At 39.7% G+C, this 26,999-nt stretch overlaps 1 protein-coding gene across 1 annotated transcript in view; it reads left to right on the plus strand.

Annotated features, from left to right (window-relative positions):
• The window catches only part of B3gat2 (beta-1,3-glucuronyltransferase 2), a 65,092-nt gene that overhangs the window by 21,458 nt on the left and 16,635 nt on the right, over positions 1-26,999 (plus strand). The window contains exon 2 of the mRNA XM_047557848.1: positions 13,655-13,799. Within this exon, the coding sequence (XP_047413804.1) occupies positions 13,655-13,799 (145 nt within the window). The remainder of the gene's footprint in view (positions 1-13,654; positions 13,800-26,999) is intronic.

Consider the following 26,999-nt stretch of genomic DNA (forward strand, 5'->3'; position numbering starts at 1 on the left):
AGATTTTACATGGAAATGGCCGGTCCCTCCAGCTCCTAGACCTTGGAAACAATGTCCCTAATGCTCCTGTCTTTCCATGGCTTAGGTACTTGTCTTTATTAAATGCCTTGGGTTTATTTTCACAAAATCATGCCACATATTCCCCTAGTACAGCAGGCTTTCGTGGCCCTGCACCAAACTAACAGCCTAAATAGCTACATCCCAGGGAGCTGTTGTCAGTGAGCTTCACTTTGGGCCCCAGGATGAAGAATCCTATATATTATTGAGACTTCTGGTCCAGCAAAATGGCAAGTGCTACAAATATATATAGGAAGCCTTTGGCCACAAGCTACAAAACCCCAACTCGGATTATCCTAAACAATAAGCATGTGTATTACCTCTATCAGAAAAAAAACAGTATTAGTTGCTGCTGAAACAGACACACTGAATTCTGAGGGGCTTGATGCAAAGATTGCTTACTGACTAGTCCCACAAAGTTCACTTGGGGCTGGCAACTTTCCTGGGCAGAGTTGATTCCTCAGATATCCCAGTGCTTCCATCTGGTCGCTGCACCATCTGTGATATGTGGCTGGACTAGCAAGGGAAGAGGGCTGGCGGATCACTTGGGTTATTTCTAAGGAGTAGACTTGGAATGGATATGACTTCTGCCCATGTTCCACTGCCAGAAATCAGTGTTTAGTCATGTGAGCTTGGAAAGAGGACAAGTTGTGATGAACATTAAGACATGTTCCTAACAGGAAATCCAGAGTAGTAAAGCAGATTTTAGAGCCAGCTGAATTAGTGATTCAGTAGTGTCATCAAGGTCCTGGGGTCTGTCCCTCTTTCTCCACCCTGCCATCCTCAGAATGTCATCTTTGTCCTCAGGCTGGCTCTCCCCCTGGTTGAGAGATGGCTACCATAGTTCCAGCCATCACAACCAGACCTGGCAACATGCCCAGGAGGAAAGGACCATCCTTAGGAATTTTGAGGAACCTTTCCCAGAAGCCACCGGGCACACTTCTGATGAGCAGAATTGCCAGCACCCAGACTAGTCACAACATACCCCTGTCACTAGGGGAGAGTGTGTTTTCTTCAGTCATGTGGAGGAAGACCTGGTTACTACCTGAGTCAAACTGAGGCTCTGTCAATAAGAAAGTCAGGAGAGTGGATGTTGACTAAACAACTAACAGTCTTGCCACAGCCCATCTCTGTCTTCATGAACATCCTTTAGTGTCTATAATAAAGATCATGACTTTCTGCACGTTATTCCTGCACCATCCTCAGTAAGTGTGCATCCAGCATTGCATGTCTGCTGTGGATCTTGTACTGCTGTTTTCCATTATATTTGCTTGTGTATAGGAAAGCTATTGATTTTCAGTCACCTCTGTTGATTTTCTTTTATCCCTATGTGTAAATTACTTTTAATCTTCCTTTTTGGCACAATATTAGATGTTAATTAAATATTGGAAAGAAACCCAGAGGTAAAGGGATCTTAAATGGAACCTGGGGCAGGGTTGAAGACTAAGAGAGTGAAGAATATTATATTTATATCTATAAAAAGCAAGGTATCACCTGAGGAAGAAGTGAAATTATATGCTTTTCTCAAAAGTTGTTTTAGGAGAATGCTATGGGTGTTGGGGGAGGGGAACACATGATTAATAAATAACATTTCTAAAGGATTTCTGAGGGCTATCGAGAGCTCTTTCCCCTCTTCTCTCTGAGAACAATAAAAGATGTAGTTGATTATCATAGAAAGAAATTAAGGAACAGAAATAAAGCAATTTGAGTTTCCTCACGTAATTATAGTCCTGAACAAACTAGAGCTGAGGTCTTGGGTCACTCTTCATTGAGGAAAATAGATTGATGGTAACCAAGGCAACAGTTCTTGAAATGAACTCTGCCATCTCTTGTGCAGGATGAAAAGGAACTGAACAACCTGGTACGTGCCCCTTTTCCTGCATGCGCGTGAGTGCACACACACAGAGCACCTCAAGACTATTCTAAGACCACATTGGTTTATTTTAAGAAAGGCATTAGTATGCTTTCAAATCAGTGGTGGTATAACTTTTTTTTGAGACACAGATTAGCTTCCTCATATCCAAGTTTGCCTATTACATGAAAAGACCAGCGGACTAGTGAGACCAGCACTAAGAGCAAGTGAATTACATGTATTACATCATTGGACAAACACTACCATCACATGCTGGACCACAGAGGTAGCATCCCCTCTGCCACTGAAGAACAACAGAACTTTGAAACAGTGTGGGGAATGCACAGCAAATAATCGAATTTTACAAGTATAGCAGTTTAGAATACTGGAATATGTTAGACTTGCTAAGTCACAGAAGGTTTTTACAAACCTGAGTATGATTTAATTTTATATAAAGCTTTCCTTTTAGATATCCAGACAAATGCAGTCATTGGCAATTAATGTGATTCATATTTTCAAATGACATCACATTTTATAAAGCATATAGACCCATACACAGATTCCATAGCTATGTGGAAAAGACAAAGCTTATCTGACTTTTTTAGAAAGAGGGGGAAAAAGAATATATTTCAACACTGATAGTAGGAGAGAGGTTTGTTGGAGGTGACGGGACCTCCTTAGTAGGGACCCTCTTCTCTCATTTTCCCCTAATATTTTCATTAGTTATTCTGCTGGACACAATTGAACTCATGTGCTGGGTCTCTTTTTCTATACCAGTTGCTAATTTCCTGGAAACCTGAGGAAAATAGAAATTTAAACAGTCATAGCTAAGTTAAGTTCATTCACACACCCTTCTGTGTTTGACTGTGTAGCCTCCCCAGCAGGCATCTGTTTCCTCATAACCACATTAAGACCAAACCTTTGCAGCAAGTCCACCACAGAGACCGTATTGTCTTTCTCTGACTGTGTCCAGTGAGGCAGCACATGTCAGGTCACCTGTGTGTGATGCCAAGATGGACCACTGGGCCAAGGGAGTAACTGCCTCGTCTCTCATTGTGAAAGCTCATTTTCCTCTTGTGATTAACAGGTAACCCATGGGGTGATGCTTTGAGGCAGTGTGAATATTTTGCTTCCCCGCGACCTTTACCCAAGAACAGCTACTACACCCTATAGACATAGACTTGTGGATCCCTTTTCCTCTAATGGGTTTTAATCCATCGATATCATTCTTTTTAATGTTCATGCTGTTTATAAATTGGTCAGGCATGCTTCAAACCAGTTTCTATCTGTATCCATTGACCTTGGTCTTGTTTATCTTTGAGCACTTATTTGCTTTTTTTCTTTCCTTCTTTCTTTTTTTTTTTTTTTAATGAGATATTCTAGGCTTATCTTGTAATTATCCTGTACCAGACATAGAATCAGCTACTTCCCCAAGGAGCCCTTTCAGTGGAGAATAATATTTACAAGCCAAGGTTGGGCTGTTAGGTATTGGAATAATTTTTCAAAGTCCTTCATTCATGAGTTCATATCAAAATCTCCTAATTGTACTCATTTTAAGCATAGTGTTTGCTCCATTCTAGCAAATTCATATATCCTTGTGACCGTCAACTTAAAACCTTTTGCAACCTTCACTGCTGCAGCTTCTGATCTGCTTTCTATCCCAATAGATTAGTTTGCCTCTTCTAGAATTCCATGTAAGTTGAATTCTGTAGTCGGTAGCATTTTGTCTGGCTTCTTTGACTCAGCACTGTATTTTGAGACACATCCTTACTGTTGTGGGAATCAATCATTCAGGAATTTTTTGTTGAATAGTAATCCATTGCATGTGTATATCACAGTTTCTTTTTGCAAATAGATGTACATTTAGGCTGTTTTCAGCCTATGGCTAATAGGAATAAAGCCTCTGAGAACATTTAGGTACAAGTTTTGTGTGGACATATGCTTTTAGTTCCTCTTTCTTTGCCTAGAAATGAGATTGCTAGGTCATAAGCATATTTTTTAACTTTATAGCAAGCTGACAAAATTTTCAGAGTAAATTGTAGCTTTTCTTTACTCCCACAAATAAGAGACCTAGTTACTCTACATCTTCATCAACTCTTGGTATTGTTTGCCTTTTGATATTAGTCATTCTAATAGGTAACTAATTGTTTCTTTCTGTGGTTTTAATTTTCATTTCAATGTTGACTAATATAGAGCATCTCTTTATGTGATAACTGGTTATTTATATATCTTATGGAGTGTCTTTATATCTTTTGCCCATTTTTCAAATTGTTTTGTTGTTGTTTTGATTTGTTTTGTAATGGAGCTACAGAGTTCTATGTATTCTGAATACCAATCTTTGTGGGATATGTATTTTGGGATATCTGGGAATATTATGGAAAAATGGGGACAACCCTGTGTTGGTTGTCCATCTATCCATTGATGGACATTTGGCTTTATTTTGTATCTTAGTTATTGTGAATAATACTGAAGTGAACATGGGAATCATTTTATATATAGTGATTTCCTATCCTTTGGCTATATAACCAGTAGTGGGACTTCTGGATCATAATAGTAGTTCTATTTTTCATTTTTTGAGGAATCTCCACAGTTTTCTATAATGGGACTAATAATTTACATTCCTATCAACTGTGACTAGGGTTCCCTTTGATTCACTTTCACTTTTCCCCCTGTAACACAAATGTCCATTCATTCCAGCACTATATGTTATAAAGATTTTTTTCCCCAGTGTACATCCTTGCTTTGGCATCTTGTCAAAAACCAGCTGATCATATATAAGAACTCTAAATTCTTTAATCTCTTCTATTGATCTGTGTGTCCATCTTTACACTAGCTCCATGGTGCCTTGAGCCCAGAAAGTCCATATCAGGATTCACAAAATCATATGCCCGAAAGTCATAAAATTAAGTAAGTCTATTGTATAAGCAGCAAAACTTTTGTTTTGAAATCTAAAGACTAAAATTTCAACATGGTTTATTTTCATTCATTAATGTTTTTATTCATGTCCCTTTCCCACATATTTCTCATGGTTCCTACCTGGTTTATTTCTAAAGGTATCTTTTTATACACACACCTTGCATATTAAATACATGGGAACATTCCTCACTACCAAAATACAATGTGACATTCCCACTTTCTTGAAATTCATGACCCATTGGTCTGCTTTCATTTCCTATGTTAAAGAGAGGAAGATCTCTATAGCAGCACAAGCTGGAAACAAGTGGTGATTGGCACAGCCTCAGCATTGATGCTGTAACTGTGAATGGCAGAGGATGGTGGCTAACAGGAGGGTCAGCACTTCTAAAAGGGACATAGACACTCCATGCCACTATTGCCAAATGAAATGCTAGCATAGTCTGCCAGATTTTCAGAGGCTAGAAATCTTCAGATTTGACTGCGTCACAATTGAAAACACAAAAATCCTATATAGGCCAAACCAAACTTTCCTCCAGGGCCAAACATGGCTGCATGCTCCAGTTTTCTACCTAGTCTACACAATAAATAAGAGCACAGAAAATAATTGAGAAATTGACTCCAGTCTAGAGGCTAAGTCACACTTGACAAGGTAAGTAGAGAGGAACCGATTACCTTAGGAGCTTTTGAAATGGATCTTTTAAAAATGACAATAATCATGTAAAATAATAACAACAGACTTCAAGAACTGTTTCAGATTTACAGAAAAATTGATGAGCTACTAGAGAGTTTTCATATCCTTTGTACCCAATTAGCCCTGTTATCATTCATATGGCACATGTGTTACACTTAATTAACTAAAATTTGTTCCTCATTGGAATGTCCTGATGCCCTTTTCTGTTCTAGGATCTCATCTAGGATTCCACGTTATACTTAGTTTTCATGTCCTCTTGGCTGTGACAGTTTTTCAGATTCTCTTGTTTTTGACAACCCTGACTTTTTGAGCAATCCTGGTCAGTTATATCATAGGACGCCCCTCAATTGGAATCATGGTTAGACTGTGGTTATGGCTTCATGGAGAGAAGACCAGAGAGGCAAAGTGCCATTTCCATAACATGTCAAGGGCGTCTACTAGCAAGGTTAATTTTGGTGGTCAGTTGTTTAGCCATTAGCAGTTAACACCCCTATTTACTGGCATTACAAGCTGCTCCAGGCTCATCATTCATATTTCCTATCACAGTCCTAGAATCGGCTATTCTTCAAGAATCCTTGGTTCCTTTTATAATAGAATAGTATTAGAAAATATCACAGAGATAGTGACATTATTATCCCCTGATACCCAGGCTGCATACCATCGACTTGCTTTATCACTGTGATATTAACCTTGATTATCTAGTGGAGACAAGACCTATCAGGGTTCTTCCCTGTAAGGGCACCCCCCCCTTCCATAGTCCATACTGCACCGTAGTCCTTGGAAGGAAATTCTTACATGCAGCCCATACCTACGGATTAGAGAGTTATGCTGTACTTTGGAGGAGTGGAGGATATCAATATAAATTATTTGGAATTTTACATGGGAGTTTTGTTCTCTGTTAACTCATTTGTATCAATGTGGACTTGTGGATTTTATTTTATAATTTGCATTATAATCAAATAGTACTTTACTTTGTTGCTCTAATTCCTTCAAATTCAGCAAGTAGGAGGTCTGTTGGTTGAATCCTCTGTGCCTTTTGCATGCTCCTATTGGTGGAGAGGTTGGATTTTTGTTTTGTTTTTGAGTACTTACTTACTTTCCAGCTCTAAAAGCTATCCCAGAGTCATCTTGCACATTGTTGGCCCCTAAATTCAGCTACTTCTTCAAGTAGATCATGTTCCTTTAATTGGAGGATGGCACTGGACCACAATCTGTGTGCTAGGGGTGCTCAGTGTACTGCAGCGCTCTCAGCTGACAGAGCAAGGGAGTGTGGGGGCAGGGAGTACACTAACCCATGGAGATATACGTATCATCAATATATCTACATGTAACCATCTCTCTATATCAAACTCCGTATAGTTGGTACTGATGTCTTCAACTCTGTTACCACATGAAACAGTCTAGCCTCCTCATACCAATCTGTGTATTTTCACTCCTACAGTGGGAGTCTCACTCCCCAAAGTCCACCATCTGAAATGGCTCTTTTTTGTTAAGAAAAGCAGGGGAAATGCTGTGAATTGTTCCTGTGGAGGACCTGTGGCCCTTCCTTTCTTCGTAGAAGGGTTTTGGTCTTCCAGATCCCAGTGGTTGATTCGGACATTGGGCTCATATCATGCTGAGGTCCTCAAGGAAGCCCCAACGGTTCTCCATCAGGTCAGATTTTCTGCAGTATTCTCTCACAACCCCATTTTCCTTGTAGCTCTTACCAGTATAGAAAGTTAACTAAGTTTGCAATTAGTTGTATCATTCCTTTTTTTCTCCCAGAATGTTGTCTTTGTGAGGCAAAGACCCTGCCTGCTGTGTTCAGAGTCTAACAAGGGCTGAGCATCTCTAAGTATGTGATAACCATTTATTGCAAAAATAAAAGAGGCATAGGAGAAATGTTAGACTCGATTTTTTACCCAATGAAATAGGAGAAAGGTTGAGAGTATAGCAATAAGAACATTTCTGCTTTCTGGAGTTTTTAGCTCCTCAAAATAACTTGATTATGCACCTCAAAAGTTCATACTGTGGAGATGGCACTGCATGGAAATCAAAATATACCATAAAGGAAAAAAAATCCAAGAAAGCATAAAGTTATGCAAAGGACACCAAATGGCATGCGGAGCATTGAGTTGAGTTACAACTAAGAAGAAAATGGATCATGAAAGCATTAGAAAACAGATGCAAGAAAGAAGAGGAGCAGAAGTTTATTCCAAAGAAAAGTTATGGATATGTAGCATCATAAAAATGTAGTTCTGTGTTAGAAAATACCAGATGTTTATGGACAATGAAATTAGAAAGGATACACATTTCTAGGTCATCACTCTATTAAAATCTTCATCATATTTGCAGTAATATTTCCTTTGTATTTTTAATTCATTGGTTCCCACTTGATTTGTGGGTTTTACGTGTGTGTGAACATGCCTGTATGTGCATTTGCCACTGAAATTTCAAGTTTAAAATAGGATATAGAGTGTCACATACTTGATTGTAATTCTATTCCTTGAGGTTGCCTATAGCATTTTAAATTTCAGAAGTTCAAGAACTTACTTTCTTTCCCTTTGGAGAAAATAAAACATGATTTGAACTAGTGCCATGTCCTCAAGGAGCGGAAGGCCTTTGCGTCACTTTTTCTGTTTTCCTCTGAGAGTGCTCTGATGATGGCCTATATGTGATCTTATGAAGCGTTCCAGCCCCTGGAGCTGACTGGTAGCCAACTTCCCCACCCCCACCATCCATAGCTTTAAGCATTTGGCAAGTGTCACCAGACATGGAGTGCATAGTAGCTACCTGCCTCCCTCCTGTCCTACAGATGACAGTGTGTTAAACAAGCACCATCCACCCTGGGATAGTTTAAAGGGCATTTAGCCTGAAGGAGCATGGAGAGGAACCATTTGTCTCTCGTGTGCCCTTGATAACCATTGAGTATATGGGAATTACTCTGGTCATGTGATTGGATGGTTACTATTGCTATGCAAGCCGTGCCCACTTAATTGGGAGTCATAGCAGGAAGAGTAAATGACAGATTGTGACTTTGACACTGAATATCTATGAAAAGTGCCCCTGGGAACCTGCCCTGTTTGTAACATTGTGATGCTTATAAATTTGTGAATTACTTTCTCTTAATATCAGTTGCAATAAAGCAACTAATGTTTTGAATTGGAGCTCAAACCAAGCTCTTAAAGTTATGATGATTGTGTAGTTACTACATTGTGCTAAGAAAGTAACAAAACTTTTAAACACAGGATATTTTAGGTATGTTAGGGTACTTACACTTTTTAATAGTAAGTCATTGTAACATTTTCCTTCCTGTCTGCAGAGAAAGGGGCTGCCAAGTTATCCTTAAAGAACATAGATTGAGTGAAAAGGACAGAACAAAGGATAGATCCCAAGGGGGACATGAAGAAGTTCTGTAAATAGCTGTGCTATTTTGCTTTGAAATGTCTGGCACTCTATATAGGATAGTGGGTGTGCAGAGGGGCTGTGTATCTAATTCTGGAATGAAGCCATTCCACAGCAAATTTCAGAGCACTTCAGACCACAAGGGCATCTGGATCTTTTCAAATTTTTCAACTATTTAAATGACACCTTTTTTAAAATTTAGCATACCTGCAAACATCATCTTGCCACATCACCTGTGCTCATACAGTCATTGTCCCACCTTTAACTTCCAACTCTCTGGAAAACTTGAGTAAATGTTAGCTTTGAACTGCTCTCAGAAATCTGGAGTGTGCATACAAAACCTTGTGAAGTGTTGCTTCTTTGATTCACCTCATTACCATGTTCTGTGGGCAAAATCCTACATATTTTATGACTCTGTTTAAATAAAATGTCTGCCACAAAACATGCTTAATTTCTATGGTCATATTTGTCTTCTTCCTAGCAGTTCCATAGTAACAGGTTAATCTCTTCAATGGCAGTTTCTCTTTACTTGAAAAACATTTTTTTTTTTTTTTTGCCTTCTTATCTGTCTTCCTCTTTGCTTATGAGCATGCCTCTTGTACAGCCATGCACATACTGATTGAACCCATTTTTACTACATGGTACTTTCTCACTTGTCAAGAATTATTGGGCACTTGGCTGTAGGCAGGGCAAAATCTCATGCCCTATCAAGAGGACATAGAATCTGAAATGGGGTCTGCTTACTAGTTTTTCACAGATTTGAAAATTTAGTACTCTGGGCAAAAAGAGTTTAGGAGACAAAAAATCAGAGCCTTTAAGGAAATATTTCTCCCAAAAGAACACATTACTATTTTTAGTGCCTTATAGACATAAAACCATCCCTTTAATTAAAATATGTATTTATTGGTTTGAACTTGGTTTCTTTGTATGTATGGCATGTTTGATATGTAAAACAAATTGTAATGTTTTCATTCTCCACAGTACATGAAGGAATAGGAGCCTGAAAGTAGACTGAGTTGGGGACAGGGAATTCTATTTTGGTGAAAAATTTAGTGTATTTTCTGTTTTGTTCCCACCTGTGACAAAGACCTAGGATGTAAACACATTAAATGTTAATATTGAATCAAGAATTAAATTATCTAAACATGACTAGGGGAAATAAAAGATGTAAATAAAGGGGGAGGAAGATCACGTTTGTGGTAGAAGATCAATCTTGTTAAGATGTCATCCTCACTAAATTGATATGCAGATTCAGTGCAATCCCAGTCAACATCTGCTGAAATTGACAAACTGAGATTTATTTGGAAAGGAAAAGGACCTAGAACAGTCAAAACAACTTCCAAAATGAAGGAGAAAGTTGCAGGATTAACACTACCTGATTAGAAGACTTAAAAAGCTACAGTAAATCAAGACAATGTTGTATTGCATTGTGATCACCAAATAGACCATGGATCAGAATAGAGCTTCCAAAAATAAATCCACACACACATGCACAACTGACTTTTTGGCAAAGATGCAAAAGCAATTCAGTTGTTCCAGGACAATTAAATACATTTGGAACAAGCAAATACAACAAAAAGGAAAAGGAAAAAAAAGAACTTTAATCAGTCATTCATACCATATATAAAAGTTAAGAATGGATCATAAACTACATGTGTAACTTAAAACTATAAAGAAGAGAAAATCCCATGCCTTGGATTAGGCTAAGATATTTTGGATACAACACTGAAAGCATGATCCAGAAAAGAAAAAATTGAGAAATTGGACTTGATTAACATGAAAATTTTATACTTCATAAAACAGTTACAAGAATAAAAACATGACCAAAGACTGAGAGAAAATTATTTATAAGTCACACTTTTAGTAAAAGATTTGTATGTAGAACATATAAACACTGAACCTCTAATAGTAAGAAAACAACCAATATTTAAAATGGGGGAAGATTTGAACAGAGTTTTCACCAGATGCAGTTGACAATAAGTACAATAAGATATTCAACATCAGTAGTCATTAGAAAATGAAAATAAAACCAGTTGATAATACTGATACCTATTAGAATTGCTAAAATTGAAGACTTGCCATACCAAGTGTTGATAATGGTGTAGAGGAAGTGGAACTCTCATACATTACTGATAGGAATGAAATTACATGAACACTTTGGAAAATAATCTAGCAGTTTCTTTACAGTTAAATATGTGATGCAGTCCTTCCACACCTAGGTATTAATATTTAAAAATGAAACCCACATAGACTTGTATACAGATATTCATGGCAGCTTCATCTCTAATATACAAAGCTCAAAACCACCTACATGTCCATCAGCAGATGGAACAAGCTGCTAATCATGCAATGGAGTACTACTGTTCCACAACAGAAAGGAATGAACTGTTGATACACACTGCAGATGGACAGATCTTCATATAATGATGCTGAGTGAAAGGAGCCACACTTACACACACACACCATGCTACGTATTTGCATTCATATAAAATTCTGGAAAATGTAAACTTATCTGTGGTGGCAGAAAGAAAACCAGTGGTTTCCTGAGGATGGACATGTGGAGAAGAACTGGAAGGATGGATTTAAAAACATCACAAAGACTTCTGTGGGTACTGGATATGTTAATTATCTTCATGGTAGTAACAGTTCCAAGGTACATATATATGTCAAATTGTGCCAAACTTTACACTTTAAAATGTTCATTTTGTTCTGTATCCACATTTCAGGGGTCCCCAAGGTCACCCACTTGTTTGGAGATTTCCTAGGACTCCCAGCACTCAGTGAATAATTGTACTCATGGCTAAGATTTACTGTGAGAATACTGTAAGCAACACAGTAGGAACACAGTGGATCAGGAAGGCTAAAGACATAGGGCAGAATCTGGAGGAATCTGCACTGGCTTCCTTTGTTCTACCCTCCCATGAGTAAGCATACAGAGCACACCTTCCCTCCAGCAGCAGAAACATAGCTGCAAGTGTGCAGTGTGTATGCCCAGGGAAACCAGTTTAAGCTTAGAGTTGATGGGTTTTTACCAAGGGCTGGTCTTGTAGCTACCCCTTGCCTACCAAAATTTCCGATTCTAAAGAGTAAAGTGGGTATTCAATGCTCCCAAACCAGCAAATAGCCTTATCAGTGTGAGACATGTTTCAAAGCCAAGTTCCCCAGCTAAGGGCTAGCCTTGCAAACGGTCCTTTTAAAAAATAACAGTCTTGGACCTGTGCACTCTTTTTTTAATTTTTATTTATTTATTTTTTTATTGTAAGGACTGTGCACTTTTTTTGCAGTCTGTCTCTACTTCAGTAAGATGTTTTAATTATAAAATTTAGAATTAGCACAAGATAGTGATTAATTTATTGAAAAAGTGATAGAAATATAAAAAATAGTAGTTTCAGATTTGAGGGAGACCAATGCAATGAGACTTTTCCTTACCTGGAATGCTTGAGGCCCTTCAGGTCTCTTACTGGAACAAGGTAGGATATTAAGATTATGTGAAATTGGATGCTTAGCTAGTGGGAGCTTCTAATTACTTTCACTCTAATAACGTGACTTCTATTCCAAATGTGTTTGAAAATCTTTCCCAGTATATCATTGTTCTTTCTTTCATTAAAATTTTGATAATCGGTATCTTAACCCTGGGTTACCCAATTGTGACCCAGTTCAATTTCATTGCAAATAAAAGATAAAGCACTGGTGTTGAAATTATAATTACCTCAACAGCAGGAGTTGTTCTTTGACAGCCAGGGGCGCCAACATGGGATGCATCTGCCCAAGGAAGAATGTTAATTTGCACTACAGTGCTGTGTGAGCTAGAAGATGGCAATGGAGATGGTTTCCCTTGAAAATGTTGCCTGAAATTAACAAGCTTTCTTGCGAGCATTTCCTCTTAAAGAAGAACAGCAAATAATTTTCAGTTGAGGGAAGTATTCAACTGGTATTCCAGCATCATAAGCGTGTGGCAGGAAGAGGACCAACTACTTCAACAACTGTGTGAGGCATTTATCTTCTAGTTTGGCCTGATTGCTTTGAAAGGCAGGCAGGTATTTTTAAGGTGTGTGTTTCTTTTTGTCACTGTATAGGATGCCCACTGTTCTGTGTCTGGATCCCATTATTAATGCCCCAGCCAAGATGTCTGTGTATATACAGCAGTACAATTTTTTTTCCCCCAGGTACCAGGGATTAAACACAGGGACACTCAAGCATGGAACCACATCCCCAGCCCTATTTTGTATTTTATTTAGAAACAGGGTCTCGCTGAGTTGCTTCGCACCTTGCTTTTGCTGAGGCTGACTTTGAACTCATGATCCTCCTTATACAGCAGTAAATTTGAAGAAAGGACATTCTAAGGCTCTTCGGAGTGCAAGTTTTGCTCTTACTGAGTTATAAAGTTCCCTGAAGGGGAATTAAACCTTCTCACTTCAGAAGATACAAAGTATCATTTGAAAGATTCAACTTTGAAACAAATGGAAAATATTCAATAGCCTCAACTTAGCTTCAAATAAGTGATCAAGTATTGACACCTACTTTATTTCTATTAAGGCTTGAGCCTTAAACCAGCTAAATTTATACTAGTAGATGCTAAGGGCACTAAGTGGCCAAACAATAATGAATTGGTATACCTGTAGAAGGCTTCTGTTTGGAAACCTTCATCTTTTGAAATCTGTACCACCAACCCATCCTTTTGTGTGGATCATGTTCCTTTCCTTGTGTGTTTTCTCTAAGAAAACTTAAAGCACATCTCTTTCCCCCTTTTGTAGATGCGAACCACGCGCAAGGTCTCTGTCTGGCCAGTGGGCCTGGTTGGTGGGCGACGCTATGAACGTCCGTTGGTGGAAAATGGAAAAGTCGTTGGCTGGTACACCGGCTGGAGAGCAGACAGGCCTTTTGCCATCGACATGGCAGGTGAGGAGTGTGATGGTGGCATTTGTTCCTGCCTGATTGCCCCCATTTACAACAGGCTCCATGAGAAGGAGGCTTTAAAAGACCAATTTGGATAAAATCCTAGATCATATCATATTCAGCAGGTGAAATATTAAACATTCAAGATAGGCTTTTTGGTTAATCCAAGTGGAAATTGATTTTGGAAGTGATCAGGAAATGCTTATTCCTTTCCATTTTGCCTCCTCTCTGATCCTTTATTTAATAAAACTTTACAAGCTAGGTACTGGATTGAGCATTGGGGTTTGGTAAGAACCAGACCTGACCCGTATAAACTGGAACCTTTTGGTGCCTCTCTCAAGAAGACTGATTGATATAGTAACATATATCATGTTTATCAACACTTTAATAATAATTTAAAATTGACATTTTAATGCTTATTGATAAATGTGATGCCTTATTGATACATTAGATAACTAAAATATAAAAAGGATTACTAGTTTTTCAAGCATTTCTTAGCTTTGAGTATAACTACCTTTTAAAGTTTTTATTCCCTGACCACCAACTGAATTGAATTAGTCCTGTAGTAGACCACAAGTTCTAAAATGCTAATTTATCATTAAGTGACTCATTTTCTGTTATATAAAACGATGCCTGTGTTTGCTCTGTGGAAGGTTGTAGTTTAAAACGTGAGGCTGAGAGGGAAAAATAAAAATCTGACATCTGTAACCTGGAAGATGAAGGCAGAAAGCCTTCAAAAATTGATCTCATCCATCACTGGGCTGTCTGTGTGTCAGCCTGTGCTTGCCCAAAACTTTGTGCATATTTCCCAACCACAGTCAAAAATCTCTGTGCTCAGAATTCTGATGGATGAAGGCCGACTGTACTGTAAGCTGGATTCACCACTTTCATTCTGATGATTCTACAAATGGGAGGGAGCAAGACTTGAAGAATGCTAGGAGTAAGTTGGGGGCTAAACTCTCATGGGTGACTATGTGGTGGATTTGTCACACCGCACCATGGGAGAGGACAAAATAAGATATTTTTATTCAGCATTTAACAAACATTCCCAGAGCACTTGTTTTTGGGAGTGTGTGTTATGGTCTTTGACCCCCAGGGTAGTCTAGGTCTCTTGCTCTTACCTGGTCATCCTCTCCCAGGGCCTTCATGCCCTAACCTCCCCATCCCTCTCACAATTAAAGCCATACCCTGGGTCTTCAGTTCATGTACCCCTACAGCTAAGCTGACCTCTCAGACAAAGCATTTACCTGGAGGCAGATGGAGAGGCCTGTGAGTCCATACTTAGAAGGTCTGCTGACTCTTAAAAGAGACTTTTCCAGTCCCTAGTCTGAGTCCATAACTCTGAAAATATAAGGCTGACCATAATGTGTCTTTTTGAAAATTGAGCCTCTGCCTTGATTGCAGAAGATAGCCTTGAGCAGCAAATTTAGAGAACATTAGGGACAGTCTACTTCCCTGGGATTTAGTGTCCTTCTGCGTAAAATGAGGAAGTGGCATAAAATGACCACCAAGATCTGCTAATGGATCCTTCCTCTTGCTAGTTTCCCACATTGGGAAGAGAAAAGACAATCCAATATAAAGGATCCCAGTGGACAGACCTTTGGTCTTGATATTTCTCAGAGCCTCTTTTCTTTTTTATTATAATTATTAACATATTACTTTGCTTTTTGAGATGGAGTCTTGCTACATTTCCTGGCTGGTCTTGAACTTGTGGGCTCAAGTGATCCCTCCAGGTTCAGCCTCCTGAGTAGCTGGGATTGCAGATGTGTGCTACCACACCCAGCTAGCACATATTAATTTTGCAAACTAATGGGACTCAATGTGATATTTCCATCCATGCATGCATTGTGTACCGATTATGTCCAGTCACCTGTCTTCTAACCTTACTCCTTCCCCACTCCCTTCTTTCCCCTTGCAGAGTCCCTTGTAATTCCTCTTCTACTTTCAGGTCATCCTTCCTGATGGAGGGAAGGAAGGAAGGAAGGAAGGAAGGAAGGAAGGAAGGAAGGAAGATTTGAAAGTAGAAGAGGAATTACTTCTTCCTTTCTTTTTTCTTTCTTTCTTTTTTTAATTTTTACATATGAGAGAGAACATGTGATGCTTGATTTTCTGTCTAGCTTCTTTTGCTTAATATGATGTCCTCTAGTTCCATACATTTTCCTGCAGATGACAGGATTTCATTCTTCTTTATGAATAATACTCCAATGTGTATATATAACATACTTTTTTTATACATTCCATTATTGGAATGAGAGACCTCAGTTGATTCTTAGCTATTGTGAATACTGCCCCAATAAACATGGGTATGGAGGTATCTCTTTTATGCTGACTTCCTTTCCTTTGAATATATAACCAGGGTTGGGATAGCTGGATCATATGGTAGATATATTCTTAGTTTTTAAGGAATCTTGATACTGTTTTTTATAATGGTGTGCTAATTTACATTCCCACCAACAGTGTCTGTTTTCCCACATCCTCACCAACATTTGTTAATTTTTTTTTAATGTAATAGCCATTCTAACTGGGGTCAGATGGTATCTTGTAGTTTTTATTTGCATTTCTCTGATAGCTAAAGATATTTTTTCATGTATTTATTGGCCCTTTATATTTTCTCTTCTGAAAAGTATTTGTTCAGATCATTTGGTCATTTTTAATTGGATTACTTGATATTTGTTGTAAAGGGAATTATTTATGTATTATGGATATTAGCCCTTTGTCAGATGGATAGCTAACAAATATTTTCTCCCATTCTGTAGGTTCACTCTTCACTCTATTGATTGTTTCCTTTGCTGTGCAGAAGCTTTTTTGTTTAATATAATCCCATTTGTCAACTTTTTCTTTTGTTTCCTGCACTCTTTGAGTCCTATTCACGAAACCATTGCCTGTACCAATATCTTGAAGCGTCTCTCCTATGTTTTCCTCTAGTAGTTCCAGAGTTTCATGTCATGCATTGAGGTTTTTGACCCATTTTGAGTTGATTTTTGTGCAGGGTGAGGGAAGAGGTCAAGTTTCTGTCTTGTAAAGAGGTTTGTTGTCCATTGTAGGTTTTTGACACCTTTGTTAGCTGAAGATGTGTGGATTTATTTCTGGGTTCTCTGTTCTATTCCACTGGTCGATGTGTCTATTTTTGTTCCAATATCATGATGTTTTTATTACTGTGGGTTTATAGTTTATCTTGAAATCAGATATTGTGATGCCTCCAGCTTTGCTCTTTTTACTCAAGTTTGCTTTGGCTATTCAGGGTCTTTTGTGTTTCAGTATGAAATTTAGGATTTTTTTCCCTAGTATTATGAAGAATGTCATTGGTATTTTGTGGAGGAGTACATTGTGTAGATTTCTTTGGGTACTATGGACATTTAAACAGTATTCTTCTAAACTATGAACTTGTGGGGTCTTTCCTCCTTTCAGTGTCTTCCTCAATGTATTTCTTTAGTGTGTCATAACTTTCATTGGTCTTTTTACTTCTTTAATTAAGTTTATTCCTGCCTATGGGGTGTTTCGTTGTTGTTGTTTTGTTTTTGTGGTTATTATGCATAGGATTTCTTTCATTATTTCCTAGCAAATTTATTATTGGTGTATAGAAAAGTCATTGATTTTAGTATGCTCATTTTATATCCCACTACTTAATTGAATTCCTTTGTCAGTTCTAGTAGTCTTTTGGTTTAGGTTTTTGTATGTATAGAATCATATCATCTGCAAAGATAATTTAACTTCTTTCCTGTTTGTGTGTCTTTTATTTCCTAATTGCTTTAGCTAAAATTTCTAGCAATATATTGAATAAGAGTGGTGAGAGTGAACACCCTTGTCTTGTTCTTGATCTTAGAGGAAATGCTTTCATTTTTTTTCTCATTCAACATGATGTTGACTATGGGTTCATCATATACAGCCTTTATTATGTTGAGATGTGATCCTTCTTTAATAGCTAATTTACTCAGGGATTTTATCATGAAGGAATTTTATAAAATGTTTTTCTCCCTCTACAGTATGACTTTTATCTTCTGTGTATCTCATGTATTTTATTTATTGATTTGTATGTATCAAACCATCCTTGTATTCCCTGGAATGAAACCAATCTTATCTAGCCTATGTTGTTGATGTGATATTGAATTCTATTTGCTAGTATTTTGTTGAAGATCTTTTAAAAAATATTTTTAAAAAAATTTTTAATTGTAGATGGACAGAATAACTTTATTTTATTTATTTATTTTTATGTGGTACTGAAGATCAAACCCAGTGCCTCACACATGAAGAACCCAGTTCTTGCAAGGCAAGCACTCCACCTCTGAGCCACAACCTCAGCCCTTATTGAGGATCTTTGCATCTGTGTTCATCAGGGATATTTGTCTATAGTTTCTTTTTGTTGTGTCCTTGTGAGGTTTTGTTGGCTAATGCTGGCTGTAGCCATCGTTTTTTGTTTGTTTGTTGGTTTGGTACTGGGAATTGAACCCAGGGATGCTTTACCACTGAACTACACCCCCAGCACTTTTTATTTTTTATTTTGAGACAGGGTCTTGCTGTTGCTGAGTTGCTAATATTGGCCTAAAACTTGCACTCCTCCTGCTTTAACCTCCTGAGTAACTGGGATTGCAGGCATGTGCCATTGTGCCTGGCCCAAGCCTTGTTTTAACACAGCCCCTCCCCCAATACAGATCTCCTTACACATGGGACTTTGACCCTAGGAGCAGAGTACAGTTTCAGGTTCAGTAGTTGATTCCAGTGAGATCCTGGAATATTCTACTAGTCTGTAGATCTCTAGAACAGCTCAGGTATCTGACAGCTGGCTAAATGTTCATACAACATTTTTAGCTCCACTTTGAGGGTAGGGAATTTAACTGATAGACTTGTTTTGATCACTTCTAAGGAAATGTCACAAAGAACCATTGCTTGAAAAAACTAAACTTAAGGTGATTTTCAGCCTAGTCAGAAGGTGTAGATTTTTTTTAAAATCCAGAGCTTAATGATGAGATTCTTATTTTGGATTCTTCATGTTTGCATGCACCTTATTATTAACTCTAGGAGGCAGAAGACAGGGCACTGTGCTCCATTAATGACTGTAAGAACTGTTCCTAGTCAAGTTCCTGGCACACAGTAGGCACTTCATTCCAGTCAAACCAGCTGGGTGTATGGCAATTCTGGCACAAATCACCAGGAGTTGGTACAAATCCCACAAATTAGAGGGCCCTGATGCCCAGGCCACAAGCATTTCTGAACAACTGATTATAAAGTTGATGTTTCCCATAGTTCCCTCAAGTTTGATAATTTGCTAAAAGACTCACCGAACTCATAAAGGTACTGCACTTACCATTGTAGTTGTATTGTAAAGGATCTAAATTAGAACTAGCCAGATCAAGAGGGCTAGTGGGGAGAGGGCAAGGGCAAGTCTTTGTGTCCTTTCCTCTTAGAATCACCCTCCCAGCACATATATGTGTTGGCAAACCAGGAAGCTCCAATGAACTTCCCTGTCCAGAATTTTTATTGGGGCTTCATTTTGTACAATGATTAATTAGGTCATTCAGTTTGTGATTGAACTCAATCTCCAGGTTTTTCTCCCTAGAGGTGTTTTGGCCCAAAGTCCCAATCTTTTTTTTTTTTTTTTTTTTTGCACTGGGGATTGAATCCAGGGTTGCTTAGCCACTGAGCCACATCCCTAGCTCTTTTTATTTTTATTTTGAGACAGTCTCACTAAGTTGCTTAGGGCCCTGCTAAGTTGCTGAGGCTGGCTTTGAACTTGCAATCCTCCTGAGCTGCTGGAATTCCAAGCTTGCTCCACTGCACCTGGTTCAAAGTTCCAACATTCTAATCCCATGGCTGGACTTTCTGGGGACCAACAGCCAATGTAAAGCTACTTAGGGGCCCACCCTGAGTCACCTCATTAACATAACAAAAGTGCTCCTGTCATAGAGGACATTTTGAGGCTTTTTGAAGTTGCATGCCAGGAATTCTGCCCAAAGGATCAAATTTTTTTTGTTATACTACAGGCTTAGCAAAGGGTAACTTTCACATCTGCATCTCTATTGTACTGTTTTCATCCACGAAAGCAAAGGGACACTATATAATGTCACTATGTGATGTCACAGGATCACTTTCAGCTTTGTGGGTTATTATTTGTGTGTCTGGGTGTGACTGGTAAAAATGAGATGTGATCAAAAAGTGATAAAACTATTTCTCCTGTGTGGCTTCCCAAGGAGAAGGAGACATCTAGAAGGCCTCTTAGCTCTCTGTCCTGGAGGCTGTGGACTTGTATGTGTGTTGAAGCCCTGAGAATGGAAGAGCTCACCCAGGAAGACCCTGGAGCTACCTGGGGTTGCCCCTCTGGGAACAGTCACTTATAGTGTCTGCAGGGGAGGAACCAGAGAAGGAGACATGGCCCAGTGATGGGGTATTGGGATGGACCTGGGACTATAGTAGCTGGGGAGAGGTAATCACAAATCCAGTTGTTAGATGTCTCATGTGGTAGAAGAGGAGGGTCCTTGGTGAATATGGAACTGTGAGAGCCAGAAGCACATGTTTGGCATCATTGGGAAGTTGTGGCAAGACTGTCCCCCAGGACAAGAGAGGGTGTGAGAGAAGAAAGGGTCTAAATTCAAGAGGATTCAACTTGAAGGGTGTGTGATTTTCAGTAAGTTCTCATTCTAAGGATTGAGTCTAGTGAAAGGGTCAGCCCGCTCATATTCCTATTCCAGTTGACTGTTAGCTCCTTCCTACCATTTGACTCATCGCTCGTCTTTCCATCTGGCTGTAGTTTTTTCTCTCTGGAAATTTAAAAGGCCCTCGAGCTTTGGAAGAAGCGAGTGGGTGGAAAATACTGGGCTGTGGGAGGGCAGAATGTGACTAAAAGCAGGAGGGCCAGAGACGACAACTCTAGGGAACGTGGCAGCATTGAGAAGGGATAAGAGTTGGGAAACAAGGAGATGATGTTTTTGTTTTGCTTTAATGATGGGGGAGGAAAATGATGCTTTAAAAGAGAAAAGTGGTCCAAGTCCCAAAGGAGAGGAAACATGGGGGATCAGGGCCTTCGATGGACAATTTCACCTTGGCAGAATCATCTGTTACTCCTGAGCTGTAAGGAAACCTAGAAGTTGGTAGTTGTTGGAGGCAACCATCTGCCTGATGTTAGTGATGGTGAGAAGTGACATTCACCAAATTCCACATAGCCCACGATTGCATTGAGGAATTTATCGTGGGGAATTTATAGTACTTGACCCCAAGGCATCTTGTATCTAGAAGAAAGAAAGCAGACTATTAAGGACATAACACTGACTATACCATGAGGCAGAAAATTAGGTACAAATGGAATGTTTGGGAGTTTACATTTAAAGGAACAGAACTACCATTGGGGCAGGTTCAGGAAAGCGGGTTACAGAGGTTGTACTTGAGAGGCACCCTGACATTTTTCAAGTAGGGGACTGACACATTAGAAGTATGTTAAAAACCACATGGGCAGGTGCAGAATGAAGGCAGGGGCATCCAGAGACTCCACAGCCATCTGGGGAGGGGGCATTGAGGCCAGGGTAGGGAGGTGGGAGGTGGGAGGAGACCTTAAATACCACAGCTCTTAGGGACATAACATTTTAACAAGCCATTTCAGATTATACTCATAAATCAGCAGGCATTTTTCTAACACCTTTTTTGTTATATGATGTGATGCTAACTGATGTGTTAAATTTAAGTTTGTTTTAGTTTTAATTGGTGTAATTTGTATCATCCTTTGAGTGTAATTTATAGGCAGAAAAAGATGGTCATCTTGGGTAATTAGAATAGTCTATTAACCAGAACTCCAGTTATGCAAACATAGGAGTCTGTATGGAGCAGGTGGGGGGTTTGTCAGAAAACCAACTACTCCCAGGCTCTGGGTGCGTAAGGATCATTGTCCTAGTGGAGAACTTGGAGTTTGCAGGGGCTGGAGATGAGGAGGAAGACGGAGACAGTGCCTGCCTGGACCTGCTGTGTTCCTTCTTGTCCTCTGGTGTCTCCACTATACCCCAAAGCAGAAAGAAGAAGAATCTTTCAGGAATGCAAACCTCATCCTCAGCTGCCTCTTACAGCTTTTCAGAGGCTGCCATGCTCTAGGTTAGACTGCTCTACCTCTTTGTCATTGGCAGAGACCTGCTGGGCCACAGCCACCCACCTTTGTAGTCTTATGCCCCTCCACTGTATCTCTGGGGCTTCCAATCCCTCCAGTACATCCTGACCTCTCCTCAAGGCCTCAGAGATACTGTGGGCAAAGCTAGTCAGCTTTCCTTTGCTCAGCCCTACACATCCACCAGATCTTAGCCTGCAGCCACCTTCCCAGGGAAGCCTTTGCTGAGGTTGAGATTGACGGCCCCGCCCCCATCAGGACCTGCCATATCCGTGTGCTCCTGTGCTTGTGAGCCATAGTGCTTGCCACACAGTGGCATGGCATCTGTGTCATTGTTGAAACTTTCCCCCCACCCCACTGATATGCAGCCTCCATGTGGGCAGAAGTCATGACCTCCCCTGTACATTCTGTGCCCAATCCTACAGGGACCCCAGACCCAGCCTCGGAAGGTTCTGGGCATTGCCCTGTTCCAGAGTGCATTCCCAAGCAAAGCTTTTGAAAAGCTATTGCAAATGGTGATTGTGTGTGTGGAGAGGGCCCGGGCCAGGGCCAAGGGCTAATTCCATGCAGGTCACTGATGCTCTTCTGTGGGTTCTCTGTGAGGATGTAGAAAAAACAGTGATACAGGGCTCCTTTGTCATGATATTTGTCAATAAGACATTCTGTCTGGGTTAATTTGGCAGACACTTTCTTGCTAGATAATACTGTGATAAGCTGAAAGTCAACCTGGATCAGATGGTCATCTAAGCCCTAGGACCAGAGTCAAAATTAATGACGTTTACTTTGCTTCATGAATATAAATACTTCAAGAAAATGGAGTGACCTTTTTGTTCCTTTGGAGCTGTTTGTAATTGAAGTCTGCTGTTTTCCATGCATGAATGTTTTATATAAGAAAGATTAATTTATTGAGTGTTCTCAATAGAGTGACTTGATATGTCATATGGTATCTTTTAGTGTACCATAATAGGGACTAGTTGAGGACTTTGTCTTTAGATTGGTGCAGTGTGATTATCACTGGAGTTTTATGTGAATCTCCAGGAGAGAACTGCAGCTGCCAGGGGTGATAATCCTGTCCTGAAACTCTCAGAGCCACAAGGATGGTGGTGTGATGTTCTAGCAACAGGCAGCCTGTTGCTCATTTCGTATTCATTTGCAGAATGAGGGGACTTCTAGGAAATTGCAGGCAAAGTATATGTCTTATCTGTCACAGGTGCTGTGGCCACCCTGCTACTTTGAATGGAGGTGGCCATAGAGTAAGGAGCACCTGTGTACCTGTGTGTTTATAATTAGAGAATTTTCCCTACCATGGCTGGTGAGGGAGCAGAGCAAGGCAGAGGTAGAGTGGGCAAGATCCATAGATTCCCCTCCACCCTCATGTGTGTATGGGGGGTGGTGCTGGGGATCAAGCCTAGGACCTCCCACATGCTAGACAAGTGACATTCCGCTGAACTACACCCTCAGCATTCCACAGAGCCCTGTAGGAGCTGCAGGGAAATGCATAGAGGGGGTTCCAGGGCACCATCCTACCTCAGTCCTAGTGGTTCTGTGTTTATGTGCTAGAATTCCCTTCAGGGCATCAATGAATAAACCATTCAGAACTAAGAATTTTGAAAACCTGAAGTTATCCTTGTATCACAGAAGTCCAGTAATTATATTTGCTTGCCGAGTGTTTACCAGACACTTGTAGGCACTCTGTACTTTCTCCTTTAATTCTCACTCCGCTCTGTCAGAGAGATTGCTAGATTTATTACATTTAACTGTAAGGAACCCGAGGTCTAGAGGTGCTAGTAGCTTGTCTGGGGTAGTACAGGGAGTAAGTGATTAACAACCCATGCTCAAAATTGGACCAGGGTGTCTGCCTATAGCAATGACCCTCTCACTTGGCTCTGAATCCCACTCACTCCCGTCTCCAGCCAAAAGACCACATTGTTAATCTAAGCCTCTGTTTTCTTCATCTACAGAATAGGGGAAATGAAATAAGATATCACTTACAAAGCACAAAATACAATATTATCGATATTCAATGAGTGCTACATCTTAATGGCGAAATGAGACCAGACTGTCTTTGAACTCAACTGATTTTAGATGGATCAGCTTAAAGTTGTGTTTGATCACCACAGTGGCCAACTCATGCAGGGAACTGTGGGGCAGGAAGATAGCTACCTTCAGGCTCTACTAGGGCATAAACAGTTTCTGTACAGTCTGAAGATGTAGCATAATCTGTGTCCTCACCTGGGTAAGGGTGAGAACAGAATAAAAATATACATGCAAACAGTCCTGCTGATATGTAAATGTTCAAATCTGTACCCACATTTAACTATTTCAGTCACTCTAAAGGTAATCTCTGTTTTAGACTCAAGAACTTCATTTCTGCAGGTATGGTGGTGCATGCCTGTAATCCCAAAGGCTCAGGAATCTGAGGCAGGAGGATCTAGAGTTCAAAGCCAGCCTCAGCAATTTAGTGAGGTGCTAAGCAACTCAGTGAAACCCTGTCTAAATAAAATACAAAAAAGAACTGGAGATGTGGTTCAGTGGTTAAGTGCCCCTGAGTTCAATCCCCCGTACCAAAAAAACAACTGTATTTCTCTCCTGGCTGGTGGACCTGTGCTCGACATATTCAGTGAATTGCTTACCAGGCAGGATGAGATACATCTTGACCCTTGCTTTCGATTAAATACTTCCAAAAGAGTGATCAACAAGAGAAGAACAGAAGCATAAAAAAAATCATTGAAGAGTTTTTAGGAGCAGATATGGGCTCATTTTTTTAATTTACCAGATGAAAAACTAAACAAACAAAAGCACTTGAGCTTTCAAAAGAAAAGGCCACTTGTAACATTCAGATTTTCAAGGTGTTTGGAAATGGCAAGAGTCCCACTTGCCCCCTGTGAGTGAGGAAGCCTGTGTGGAGCACGCGCATGTACAAATTACTCGTGACATGTGGGGAAGGATTTAAAAGAATGATTCTCATTTGTTCTAATCAGGTCACAAAAGGCAAGAAATGTCTTTTCTCTATCCTGACTTTCCTGAGAGCATCAGCAGATACACTTTTCATCTTGAATCTGTTACAGAAGTAGACAGTTTATTCATGTAAATAGGATTAAGGGCTGTAACTCTGCATAGGTAACCTAGGGGCTGGCACACTGCCAATTTTCTTGGTCCGTGGATTGTGATTATCATACTTCTCTGCACTGGCTTCCAAAGTCAATGTTACTGACTGCTGCTTCTGAGCCTCCTGAGCAGCCATGATTGCCCCAACGGCAAACTGCTTCAGTCCACCTCATTCACTGCAGCCAACTACCCAGGGCAGTTTCTCCCCAGGAAATTTTTCCAGATTTTCTGCCCTGCTTAGATGGCCCTCCCCTTGTTCCCCAGGATCCCTGAACTTATGCATATGACCACGAGGTGGCGCCCATCCAGGTCGCTGTTCTCTCTAGCCTCTGTCACCTGGCCAACCGGTGACCACCACTAGGAGAGGTGGTCGGGCGAGAGATGTCCCTGACAGTGGTGACTTGATTTTAACTTGTTTTCCTTTTCTAGCTTAAAGATTATCAAAATGAAAAGTTACACCGCCTTATTCCTTCTGAGATAGCATTGTCATTATTTCTTAATGGTGAAATTTTAAAAGGGAGCTGTGCTCCAGGGCAGGTCAACCTGGCTGCCTGCACATCAGAATAACTCAAGGAGCTTTGAACAGATACCTATGTCCGGGATCCGCCTCTGGTCACTTAGAGCATCGCCTCCGTAGTTGGCCTTGGTGTTTGTGTAGGACGCTTGTTTTGGTTTTATTGAGTCTTGAGGTGACTATGAGCTGCAGCCAGGGGTAAGAGTCGAGTGTAGGTGTCGAAGCTGCTACTCTTCCTTCCTGTGGTTCATGATAATCCATTAGTGGTCACAGTCCCCTCCCAGGCTACCCAGAGTCAAGTCTGGAGGTTTGTACCTCATAAATATGTACAATTATGTCAATTTAAAAACGTTCAATCCCCAGCACAGCAAAAAAAAAAAGTTTTTAATGCATCTAATGTGTATCATCAATGAACATAGGTAATCTTTCTCCTTATACTGGTGGTGGTGATTTTCAGTTACTAGGATTAAAAACAAACAAACAAACAAACAAAAACTTTTTTCCTATGCTTATATTGCCTTCTTCCTTGCTGATGCAAGTGTTTTCTTTGGAAGTGATTCTGTTGAGCATTCCCAAACTTGGTAATGAGGCCATCCTACCTGAGATCTCTCGGCTGACTCAGTCCTATTATAGTCTACGTCAGAATTCCTTCCATAAGTCTGAATATTTCATCAATACGTATTTACCACACTCTGTTCATCCACTCGTACATGGATGGACATTTGTTTTTTTATACCTTTTGGCTACTGTGAATGACGCTGCTATGAACATGGGTTTACAGATATCTGTTTGAATCCCTGCTTTCAGTTCTTTGGGATATATACCCAGAAGCAGAATTGTGGGATCATATGTCAGTTCTTTTTAGTATTTTTGAGGAACCGCTGTACTGTTTCTCGCAATACCTATATCATTTTATATTTCTACCAACAATGCAAAAGTGTTATAGATTCTCTCCACATTCTTGCCAATACTTTTTTTAAAAAATTTTTCGATAATAGCCATCCAAATGAAGTAGTATCTCCTACTACTTGAGCTTCTTTTCAGGTGCTTATGGGCCATTAGTATATCATCTTTTGAGAAATGTTCATTTAAGTCCTTTTCCTACTCTCAAATTGGGTTGTGTGGATTGTTGTTGAGTTGTAGGAATTCTTTATATATCCTGAATATTAATCCCATATCAGGTATATGATTGCAAATATTTGCTCCCATTCTGTGGGTTGCCTTTTCACTCTTGAAAGTGTCCTTTTGATTACCAAAAGTTTAAAATTTTCGTAAAGACATTTTTAATTGGTACATAGCAATTGTATATATTTATGGAGTACATATAAATACATGTGTGCAGTGTGTAATAACCAGATTAGGGTAAGTGGTTTATATATCATCTCAGACATTCGTTATTTCTTTGTGTTGGAAACATTCAAAACTCTCCCAACTAGTTATTTTAAAATATTCAATTAATTGTTACCAAACATACTTTCCTGTGCTATGGAACTTCAGTTAC

This window comes from Sciurus carolinensis, chromosome 7 (genome assembly GCF_902686445.1).
Source record: "Sciurus carolinensis chromosome 7, mSciCar1.2, whole genome shotgun sequence".
In the NCBI taxonomy this organism is placed as follows: Eukaryota; Metazoa; Chordata; class Mammalia; order Rodentia; family Sciuridae; genus Sciurus; species Sciurus carolinensis.